The sequence below is a fragment of the Nerophis ophidion genome, linkage group LG22, assembly GCF_033978795.1.
Source record: "Nerophis ophidion isolate RoL-2023_Sa linkage group LG22, RoL_Noph_v1.0, whole genome shotgun sequence".
NCBI lineage: Eukaryota > Metazoa > Chordata > Actinopteri > Syngnathiformes > Syngnathidae > Nerophis > Nerophis ophidion.
In genome coordinates this window covers 42546096-42558042 of record NC_084632.1, presented here as the reverse complement: position 1 = coordinate 42558042, position 11947 = coordinate 42546096, and the positions used below count along the sequence as shown (strand labels likewise).

The window sequence follows — 11947 nt, the reverse complement described above, 5'->3', positions numbered from 1 at the left end:
AAACACACACACACGCAACAACACATTCACACACACAGATTCACACACACTTAGACACACTCACCCACTTAGACACACACACACACACACTTAGACACACTCACACACATTGACAAACACACAAACAGACACGCTCACACACAGACAAACACACACAACAACACACAGACATACACGCACATTTAGACACAAAAACACACACACATTGACACACACAGACACACAATTAGACAAACACACACATTGATACGCACACACTTAGACAAACTCATGCACTTAGACACACACACACACACACACACACACACACACTTAGACACGCACACAGAGAGAGAGAGCCCCCCCCCCCATCTCCCAAATTCGGAGGTGTCAAGGTTGGCAAGTATGGCTCGGCATAGTCTTGCCGAAATAAGCAGGGGCGTCCACGTCAACGCTGCTACCCCCCACCTCAACACACTTAGACACACACACTCTTGGACGCACACACACACATTGACACACACACACACATATATATTGACACAGAGACACACACACACACACGCACGCACGCAACAACACATACACACACACAGATTGACACACACTTAGACACACTCACCCACTTAGACACACACACACACACACACACTTAGACACACACACACACACATTGACAAACACACAGACACACTCACACACACAACAACACAGACATACACACACATTTAGACACAAACACATTTAGACACAAAAACACACACAATTAGACAAACACACACATTGATACGCACACACTTTGACAAACTCACGCACTTAGACACACACACACCCACTTACACACTGAGACACACACACACGCACACACACTTAGACACTCACACAGAGAGAGAGAGAGCCCCCCCCCCCATCTCCTGAATTCGGAGGTGTCAAGGTTGGCAAGTATGGCTCGGCGTCGTCTTGCTGAAATAAGCAGGGGCGTCCACGTCAACGCTGCTACCCCCCACCTCAACACACAGACACACACACACTCTTGGACGCACACACACACACACACACACACACACACACACACACATATATATATTGACACAGACACACACACACACACGCAACAACACTTACACACACACACAGATTGACACACACTTGGACACACTCACCCACTTAGACACACAAACACACACACACTTAGACACACTCACACACATTGACAAACACACACACACAGACAAACACACACACACACAACAACACACAGACATACACACACATTTAGACACAAACACATTTAGACACAAAAACACACACACGTTGACACACACATACACACAATTTGACAAACACACATTGATACACACACACATTTAGACACAAAAACACACACACATTGACACACACAGACACACAATTAGACAAACACACACATTGATACGCACACACAGACAAACTCACGCACTTAGACACACACACACCCACTTGCACACTGAGACACACACACACACACTTACACACTCACACAGAGAGAGAGATCCCCCTCCCCCGATCTCCTGAATTCGGAAGTGTCAAGGTTGGCAAGTATGGCTCGGCGTCGTCTTGCTGAAATAAGCAGGGGCGTCCACGACAATGCTACTACCCCCCCCTCCCATCTCCAGAATTCGGAGGTGTCAAGGTTGGCAAGTACAGCTTGGCATCGTCTTGCTGAAATAAGCAGGGGCGTTCACAACGCTACTACCCCCCCATCTCAACCCTGCCCCTCCCATCTCCAGAAATCGGAGGTTTCAAGGTTGGCAAGTATGGCTCGGCATCGTCTTGCCGAAATAAGCAGGGGCGTCCACGACAACGCTGTTAGCGATCTAATGGTCGGATTAATTGACTTGTGGAATAGCAGCTCATGCCTAGAGGTACCTTGTGCCTGCATCCTGGTGCGGATCAGGGCCAGGGGATAACTGGATATCTGGCCACAAGTACTGGAGACGGTGCCACAGCCCAGCAGGACCAGCACGCCGGGGTTGGCTGTGTCTTTGGCGTAGCGAGACAACCAGAGGTTCTTCAAGCTCTGTAGTGGATGAGAGAGAAGTGAGGGTATATAAAAGAGTCATGTGATGATGGGTGCGTGCTGGCACACCTCATAGACCGCCAGATCTATGCCAGCATATGGAATGATGCCCAGAATGTTGGGAACATAACCCTTGTAGAAGGCCTTCACGCCTTCCTTCTTCAGGATTTTCTTGGCACAGTCCAACATTCCTGAGTACTGGCCCGTCTTCCTCAGGGTCAACCTGGTCTTCATCACCTGAAGCAGCAAAGATGTTTGTTAGAAGGAAGAAGCTCCACTCCTCCAGCATCAGTTGCTCTCACATAAGGACACTCGAGCACCAGCGAGGAATTCAGAAATGAAATATTATTGTTATTATAATAGCATTTATGAAGTGGTTTTTTATATTAATTAATGCAACAAAACAATACACAATAATACCATGCATGACACAGGGGTCACCAACACGGTGCCCGTAAGGACCAGATGAGTCGCCCACTGGCTTGTTCTAAAAATAGCTCAAATAGCAGCACTTACCAGTGAGCTGCCTCAAATTTTTTTTAATTTACTAGCAAGCTGTTTTCGCTTTGATTGACATTTTTATTTCTAAGAGAGACCAAACTCAAATAGAATTGGAAAATCCAAGAAGATATTTGAAAGACTTGGTCTTCACTTGTTTAAATAAATTCATTTATTTTTTTTACTTTCAGAAAGACAATTTTAGAGAAAAAATACAACCTTAGAAATGATTTTAGGATTTTTAAATGTAACTTAGATATTGGGTTTCACAATGTAAAGCGCTATATAAATATAATTCACTTCACTTCACTACGGTAAGAGCCGACTTATTCCCATATTCTCTCACCGAAACCTGCCGGTTGACATGTGGTAGGGAACCGTGTTCGCTTGACCGCTCTGTTCCATAGTAAAGCTTCACCGTCATCTTCCGGGAATGTAAACAATGAAACACCGGCTGTGTTTGTGTTGCTAAAGGCGGCCGCAGTACACCGCTTCCCGCCTACAGCTTTCTTCTTTTCAGTTGGTACAAAATGCGGCTGCTAGACTTTTGACAAGAACAAGAAAGTTTGATCACATTACTCCTGTACTGTATATACCTTTATATACATATATACATACATATATACCTATACTGTATATACCTTTATATACATATATACATACATATATACCCATACTGTATATACCTTTATATACATACATACATATATACCTATACTGTATATACCTTTATATACATACATACATATATACCTATACTGTATATACCTTTATATACATATATACATACATATATACCTGTACTGCCTCACCTGCACTGGCTTCCTGTGCACTTAAGATGTGACTTTAAGGTTTTACTACTTACGTATAAAATACTACACGGTCTAGCTCCATCCTATCTTGCCGATTGTATTGTACCATATGTCCCGGCAAGAAATCTGCGTTCAAAGGACTCCGGCTTATTAGTGATTCCCAAAGCCCAAAAAAAGTCTGCGGGCTATAGAGCGTTTTCCGTTCGGGCTCCAGTACTCTGGAATGCCCTCCCGGTAACAGTTGGAGATGCTACCTCAGTAGAAGCATTTAAGTCTCACCTTAAAACTCATTTGTATACTCTAGCCTTTAAATAGACCTCCTTTTTAGACCAGTTGATCTGCCGTTTCTTTTCTTTTTCTCCTATGTCCCCCCCTCCCTTGTGGAGGGGGTCCGGTCCGATCCGGTGGCCATGTACTGCTCGCCTGTGTATCGGCTGGGGACATCTCTGCGCTGCTGATCCGCCTCCGCTTGGGATGGTTTCCTGCTGGCTCCGCTGTGAACGGGACTCTCGCTGCTGTGTTGGATCCGCTTTGGACTGGACTCTCGCGGCTGTGTTGGATCCATTATGGATTGAACTTTCACAGTATCATGTTAGACCCGCTCGACATCCATTGCTTTCCTCCTCTCCAAGGTTCTCATAGTCATCATTGTCACCGACGTCCCACTGGGTGTGAGTTTTTCCTTGCCCTTATGTGGGCCTACCGAGGATGTCGTAGTGGTTTGTGCAGCCCTTTGAGACACTAGTGATTTAGGGCTATATAAGTAAACATTGATTCTTTGACGTCTTCATTATTAATGGAACAAATTGCAAAAGGTCCAGAATAATGTGGAATTATGCGATGAAAAGAGACAATTTATAGCTGTGAACGGTGCTGGAACAAAATGTCCTCTACAATGCGTGACGTCATCATACCGCGACGTTTTAGCATGATACTTCAGCGCGAAATTTAAAACTGCATTTTAGTAAACTAAAGCGGCCGTATTGGCATGTGTTGTAATGTTAATATTTCATCCATCCATCCATCCATCCATCATCTTCCGCTTATCCGAGGTCGGGTCGCGGGGGCAACAGCCTAAGCAGGGAAACCCAGACTTCCCTCTCCCCAGCCACTTCGTCTAGCTCTTCCCGGGGGATCCCGAGGCGTTCCCAGGCCAGCCGGGAGACATAGTCTTCCCAACGTGTCCTGGGTCTTCCCCGTGGCCTCTTACCAGCTGGACGTGCCCTAAACACATCCCTAGGGAGGCGTTCGGGTGGCATCCTGACCAGATGCCCGAACCACCTCATCTGGCTCCTCTCCATGTGGAGGAGCAGCGGCTTTACTTTGAGTTCCTCCCGGATGGCAGAGCTTCTCACCCTATCTCTAAGGGAGAGACCTGGAAACTCATTTGGGCCGCTTGTACCCGTGATCTTGTCCTTTCGGTCATGACCCAAAGCTCATGACCATAGGTGAGGATGGGAACGTAGATCGACCGGTAAATTGAGAGCTTTGCCTTCCGGCTCAGCTCCTTCTTCACCACAACGGATCGATACAACGTCCGCATTACTGAAGACGCCGCACCGATCCGCCTGTCGATCTCACCATCCACTCTTCCCTCACTCGTGAACAAGACTCCTAGGCACTTGAACTCCTCCACTTGGGGCAGGGTCTCCTCCCCAACCCGGATATGGCATTCCACCCTTTTCATCATTGATATTTAAACTATCAGACTGCGTGGTCGCTAGTAGTGGCTTTCAATCAATCAATGTTTATTTATATAGCCCCAAATCACAAATGTCTCAAAGGTCTGCACAAATCATTACGACTACAGCATCCTCGGAAGAACCCACAAAAGGGCAAGGAAAACTCACACCCAGTGGGCAGGGAGAATTCACATCCAGTGGGACGCCAGTGACAATGCTGACTATGAGAAACCTTGGAGAGGACCTCAGATGTGGGCAACCCCCCGCCCCCGCTAGGGGACCGAAAGCAATGGATGTCGAGCGGGTCTAACATGATACTGTGAAAGTTCAATCCATAGTGGCTCCAAGACAGCAGCGAGAGTCCCGTCCACAGGAAACCATCTCAAGCGGATCAGCAGCGTAGAGATGTCCCCAACCGATACAGGCGAGCGGTCCATCCTGGGTCCCGACGAGCGGTCCATCCTGGGTCTCGACTCTGGACAGCCAGTACTTCATCCATGGTCATCGGACCGGACCCCCTCCACAAGGGAGGGAGGGGACATAGGAGAAAGAAAAGAAGCGGCAGATCAACTGGTCTAAAAAGGAGGTCTATTTAAAGGCTACTTCATCCATGGTCATCGGACCGGACCCCCTCCACAAGGGAGGGGGGGACATAGGAGAAAGAAAAGAAGCGGCAGATCAACTGGTCTAAAAAGGAGGTCTATTTAAAGGCTAGAGTATACAGATGAGTTTTAAGGTGAGACTTAAATGCTTCTACTGAGGTAGCATCTCGAACTGTTACCGGGAGGGCATTCCAGAGTACTGGAGCCCGAACGGAAAACGCTCTATAGCCCGCAGACTTTTTTTGGGCTCTAGGAATCACTAATAAGCCGGAGTCTTTTGAAGGCAGATTTCTTGCCGGGACATATGGTACAATACAATCGGCAAGATAGGATGGAGCTAGCTTTCAGTAGGCCTTTAAGGTGTGTTAGGTGGGAAGTGTACCTCCATGGGGTAGATGGCTGTTTGTGCTGTTGCTCCGGCCAGCGATCCTGCAAGGAACCTTTCGTGGGTCTTGATCTTCCCCGGTTCACTGGACAGCAACGTCTTGTACTGGCCAGGTGACAATAATAAACACAAATCTTCAACATGAGTTTAAAAGTGCACGGATAACCGCACCAGGCACCTTCTCATAAGCCATGAATTTAATGGCGGTCTCCGGGGCAATCTTGAGGACGTTGGTACCATTTCCTCGCCATAAAGACGCGACGCCTCCTTCTTTCACCATCTGCTTGAAACCACTGACCAGGCTGATTTTGTTGCTCTTGGAGGCGTGGACCTGCGGGGTTAGAAGACACTGCGGTTACTCAGGGTGTCGAAAAGGAGGTTAAGGTGAGCGTGGGGAAAAAACCCCAAGTGACGTACCTGCATGAAGACCTTCATTCTGTCCAGGGGGGCGGTCCCCGTGCGAGACACCGCACCTGCCATGGCCCCCGCCGACAGCTGCCTCCACCACACACCTGTGGTCTTCTCCTCGTCTGTGAACTCATCTGGGATGGTGAGGCTGTCTCCGATGTCCAGCACCTACAAATATGTGGGGGGGGGGTGATTCATTAATGCAGACATTCATTTCTCAACGCTAACGTTGCTAGCAAAACAAAAATAACGATACTTTTTTATTTTGTCACCCCTGTTCTGCAGCATGAAGCCTTCATAAATAGTAGAAGCATTTAAGTCCCATCTTAAAGGGGAACATTATCAGCAGACCTATGTAAGTGTCAATATATACCTTGATGCTGCAGAAAAAAGACCGTCTATTTTTTTAACCGATTTCCGAACTCTAAATGGGTGAATTTCGGCGAATTAAACGCCTTTCTGTTTATCGCGCTGGAGGCGATGACGTCAGAACGTGACGTCTCCGAGGTAACACACCCACCATTTTCATTTTCAACACATTACAAACACCGGGTCTCAGCTCTGTTATTTTCCGTTTTTACTATTTTTTGGAACCTTGGAGACATCATGCCTGGTGGGTGTGTTGTCGGAGGGTGTAACAACACTAACAGGGAGGGATTCAAGTTGCACCACTGGCCCCAAGATGCCAAAGTGTCTGCCGCCAGACCCCCATTGAATGTGCCGGAGTGTCTCCACATTTGACCGGCGGTGCTGAAGCAGACATGGCACAGAGATGTATGGATAACCTGCAGATGCATTTGTAACGATAGTCAACGAAATCACAAAGGTGAGTTTTGTTGATGTTGACTGCCAGCTAATCGATGCTAACGTGCTATTTACCGGTGATGTTAAGACAGACATAGCACAGAGATGTATGGATAACCTGCAGATGCATTTGCAACGATAGTCAACGAAATCACAAAGGTGAGTTTTGTTAATGTTGACTGCCAGCTAATCGAAGCTAACATGCTATTTACCGGTGATGTTAAGACAGACATGGCACAGAGATGTATGGATAACCTGCAGATGCATTTGCAACGATAGTCAACGAAATCACAAAGGTGAGTTTTGTTGATGTTGACTGCCAGCTAATCGATGCTAACGTGCTATTTACCGGTGATGTTAAGACAGACATAGCACAGAGATGTATGGATAACCTGCAGATGCATTTGCAACGATAGTCAACGAAATCACAAAGGTGAGTTTTGTTAATGTTGACTGCCAGCTAATCGAAGCTAACATGCTATTTACCGGTGATGTTAAGACAGACATAGCACAGAGATGTATGGATAACCTGCAGATGCATTTGCAACGATAGTCAACGAAATCACAAAGGTGAGTTTTGTTAATGTTGACTGCCAGCTAATCGAAGCTAACATGCTATTTACCGGTGATGTTAAGACAGACATGGCACAGAGATGTATGGATAACCTGCAGATGCATTTGCAACGATAGTCAACGAAATCACAAAGGTGAGTTTTGTTGATGTTGACTGCCAGCTAATCGATGCTAACGTGCTATTTACCGGTGATGTTAAGACAGACATAGCACAGAGATGTATGGATAACCTGCAGATGCATTTGCAACGATAGTCAACGAAATCACAAAGGTGAGTTTTGTTAATGTTGACTGCCAGCTAATCGAAGCTAACATGCTATTTACCGGTGATGTTAAGACAGACATGGCACAGAGATGTATGGATAACCTGCAGATGCATTTGCAACGATAGTCAACGAAATCAAAAAGGTGAGTTTTGTTGATGTTGACTGCCAGCTAATCGATGCTAACATGCTATTTACCGGTGATGTTAAGACAGACATGGCACAGAGATGTATGGATAACCTGCAGATGCATTTGCAACGATAGTCAACGAAATCACAAAGGTGAGTTTTGTTGATGTTGACTGCCAGCTAATCGATGCTAACATGCTATTTACCGGTGATGTTAAGACAGACATGGCACAGAGATGTATGGATAACCTGTAGATGCATTTGCAACTATATTACGTTTCCTTCCACCCACATTTAATGCGAAACAAACACTTACCAATCGACGGATTTAAGTTGCTCCAGTGTCAAAAGATGCGAAAGTCCCGATCGTTTGGTCCGCACATTTTACCGGCGATGCTAACGCAGCCATTCGGCCATGCTATGGCTATGAATAGCGTCAATAGCTTCAGTTTCTTCTTCAATACTTTCATACTCCAACCATCTGTTTCAATACATGCGTAATCTGTTGAATCGCTTAAGTCGCTGAAATCCGAGTTTGAATCCGAGCTAATGTCGCTATATCTTGCTGTGGTATTCCCATTGTTTGTTTACATTGGCAGCACTGTGTGACGTCACAGGGAAATGGCCAGTGTCTTCGCAGAGAGCCGAAAATAAGGCACTTTAAAGCTTTATTTAGGGATATTCCGAGACCGGTAAAATTTTGAAAAAAACTTCAAAAAATACAACAAGCCACTGGGAACTGATTTTTATTATTTTTAACCCTTTTGAAATGGTGATAATGTTCCCCTTTAAAACTCATTTGGATAGACTACCCTTTAAATAGACTCCACTTTTACACCAGTTGATCTGCCGTCTCTTTCCTGCTCTGCCCCCCTCTCCTACGTGGAGAGGTTATTAGGTGACCGCAGATGATCCGCTAGCTGTTCAAAGTTGGGACCCGGGCACTGTTGTACTTCTACTGCTAGCTCAGTAGAAGCGAGAAGTCATTTTTACAATCTATTAGACAATGTGGTTTATATAACGTTATGGTCTCTTAAGTCATTTTCTTGCATCGGCCACCTTAAAATCTGAGATTCAAGAACACGTTTTCCGAAAAATTAGGCATTTTAATACAAAAACACAATTTGAATTCAACCACAGCAGCCAGATGTAAAATAAATGATGAAACTTAGCGAGATGTCCTTTTTACAATCTACTAGACCTGTGGTTCTCAACCTTTTTTCAGTGAACATTTTTTTAACTCAAGTACCCCCTAATCAGAGCAAAGAATTTTGGGTTGAAAAAAAGAGATAAAGAAGTAAAATACAGCACTATGTCATCAGTTTCTGATTTATTAAATTGTATAAGAGTCCAAAAATATTGCTCATTTGTAGTGGTCTTTTTTTGAACTATTTGGAAAAAAAGATATAAAAATAACTAAAAACTTGTTGAAAAATAAACAAGTGATTCAAGTAAGAATATCTTTGAATTTAAAAAGGGTTACGACACGAGAAAACTGGAATTATATCAAACTGAATTTTGATTTAGATTGGACGTGTCATTGTGAAAATGCTTAAAGGAAAATTAAAAAGTATTTTGGAGTTCGGGTGTTGGTGGAGGGAACAGTTTTAAAGTCATCTAAAATAATTTGTGTTAAAAAGGCGGAAGATAAATATAAGACTAGTATTCTTCCATCTGCTCCTTTCTGATTGTGGAAATGTATAAGAAACAAAAAAACAATGAAAGTGTCAACTGTATGTGGCTTGTTTATATGCATATTCATGAAAGGAATACAAATACAATAATGATGACGAATTATAAATAAATATTTCTCACATAGAAGTAATCATCAACTTAAAGTGCCCTCTTTGGGGATTGTAATAGAGATCCATCTGGATTCATCAACTTACTTCTAAACATTTCTTCACAAAAAAATAAATATTTAACATCAATATTTATGGAACATGTCCACAAAAAATCTAGCTGTCAACACTAATATTGCATTGTTGCATTTCTTTTCACAGTTTATGAACTTACATTCATACTTAATTGAAGTATTATTCAATAAATATATTTATAAAGGATTTTTGAATTGTTGCTATTTTTAGAATATGTTTTAAAAATCTGGCATACCTTCAAGTACCCCCAGGGGTACGCATACCCCCATTTGAGAACACTGTACTAGACAATGAGGTTTATATAATCTAATGGTCTCTTAAGTCATTTTCTTGCACCAGCTACCTTTAAACCAGAGGTACAACACGTTTTCCGAAAAATTATTTAGTATAAAATACAATATGAATTCAAACACAGAAACTACGTGTAAAATAAATAATGTAACTTAGCAAAATGTCCTTTTTACAATCTACTAGACAATGTGGTTTATATAACTGTATGGTCTCTTAAGTTGTTTCCTTGCACTGGCAACCTTAAAACCAGGAGGTACAAGAACACGTTTTCCGAAAAATTATGAGGCATTTTAATATGAAAAACATTGTGAAATCAAACACAAAAGCTACGTGTAAAATAAATGATGAAACTTAGCAAGACGTCCTTTTTACAATCTACTAGACAATGTGGTTTATATAACTGTATGGTCTCTTAAGTTGTTTCCTTGCACTGGCAACCTTAAAACCAGGAGGTACAAGAACACGTTTTCCGAAAAATTATGAGGCATTTTAATATGAAAAACATTGTGAAATCAAACACAAAAGCTACGTGTAAAATAAATGATGAAACTTAGCAAGACGTCCTTTTTACAATCTACTAGACAATGTGGTTTATATAACCTAAATGGTCTTTTAAGTCGTTTTCTTGCACAAGCTACCTTAAAACCAGAGGAACAAGAACACGTTTTCTGAAAAATTATCAGGTATTTTAGTATAAAATACAATGTGAAATCAAACAAAGAAGCCAGGTGTAAAATAAATAATGTAATTTAGCGAAATGTCCTTTTTATAATCTACTAGACAATGTGGTTTATATAACTGTATGGTCTCTTAAGTTGTTTCCTTGCACCGGCTACCTTAAAATCAAAGATACAAGAACAAGTTTTCTGAAAAATTATGAGGCAATTTAATATGAAAAACAATGTGAAATCAAACACAAAAGCTACATGTAAAATAAATGATGAAACTTAGCAAGACGTCCTTTTTACAATAATCTAATGGTCTCTGAAGACGTTTTCTTGCACTAGCGACCCTAAAACCAGAGGTACAACGACACGTTTTCTGAAAAATTATGAAGCATTTTAGTATAAAAACACAATATGAAATCAACCACAGAAACTACGTGTGAAATAAATAGTGTAACTTAGCGAAATGTCCTTTTTATAATCTACTAGACAATGTGGTTTATATAACTGTATGGTCTCTTAAGTTGTTTCCTTGCACTGGCAACCTTAAAACCAGGAGGTACAAGAACACATTTTCCGAATAATTATGAGACATTTTAATATGAAAAACAATGTGAAATCAAACACAGAAGCTACGTGTAAAATAAATGATGAAACTTAGAAAGACGTCCTTTTTACAATCTACTAGACAATGTGTTTTTTTTGTAACCTAAATGGTCTTTTAAGTCATTTTCTTGCACCAGCGACCTTAAAACCAGAGGTACAAGAACACGTTTTCTGAAAAATTATCAGGCATTTTAGTATAAAATACAATGTGAAATCAAACACAGAAGCCAGGTGTAAAATAAATAATGTAACTTAGCGAAATGTCCTTTTTATAATCTACTAGACAATGTGGTTTATATAACTGTATGGTCTCT

The 11947-nt window shown here is 42.6% G+C and overlaps 1 protein-coding gene across 2 annotated transcripts in view; it reads right to left on the bottom strand.

Moving 5' to 3' along the window:
* Positions 1-11947, bottom strand: part of LOC133540880 (mitochondrial adenyl nucleotide antiporter SLC25A24-like) — an 87508-nt gene that overhangs the window by 42568 nt on the left and 32993 nt on the right. For both annotated transcript variants that reach the window (XR_009803749.1, XM_061883894.1), the window contains exons 5-9: positions 6435-6593; positions 6196-6348; positions 6015-6122; positions 2108-2275; positions 1888-2038 (exon numbers count right to left, since the gene is read on the bottom strand). Coding sequence is in view for 1 of the 2 variants with exons in the window: in XM_061883894.1 (XP_061739878.1) it covers positions 1888-2038; positions 2108-2275; positions 6015-6122; positions 6196-6348; positions 6435-6593 (739 nt within the window). In the remaining variant the exon portion in view is untranslated. The remainder of the gene's footprint in view (positions 1-1887; positions 2039-2107; positions 2276-6014; positions 6123-6195; positions 6349-6434; positions 6594-11947) is intronic.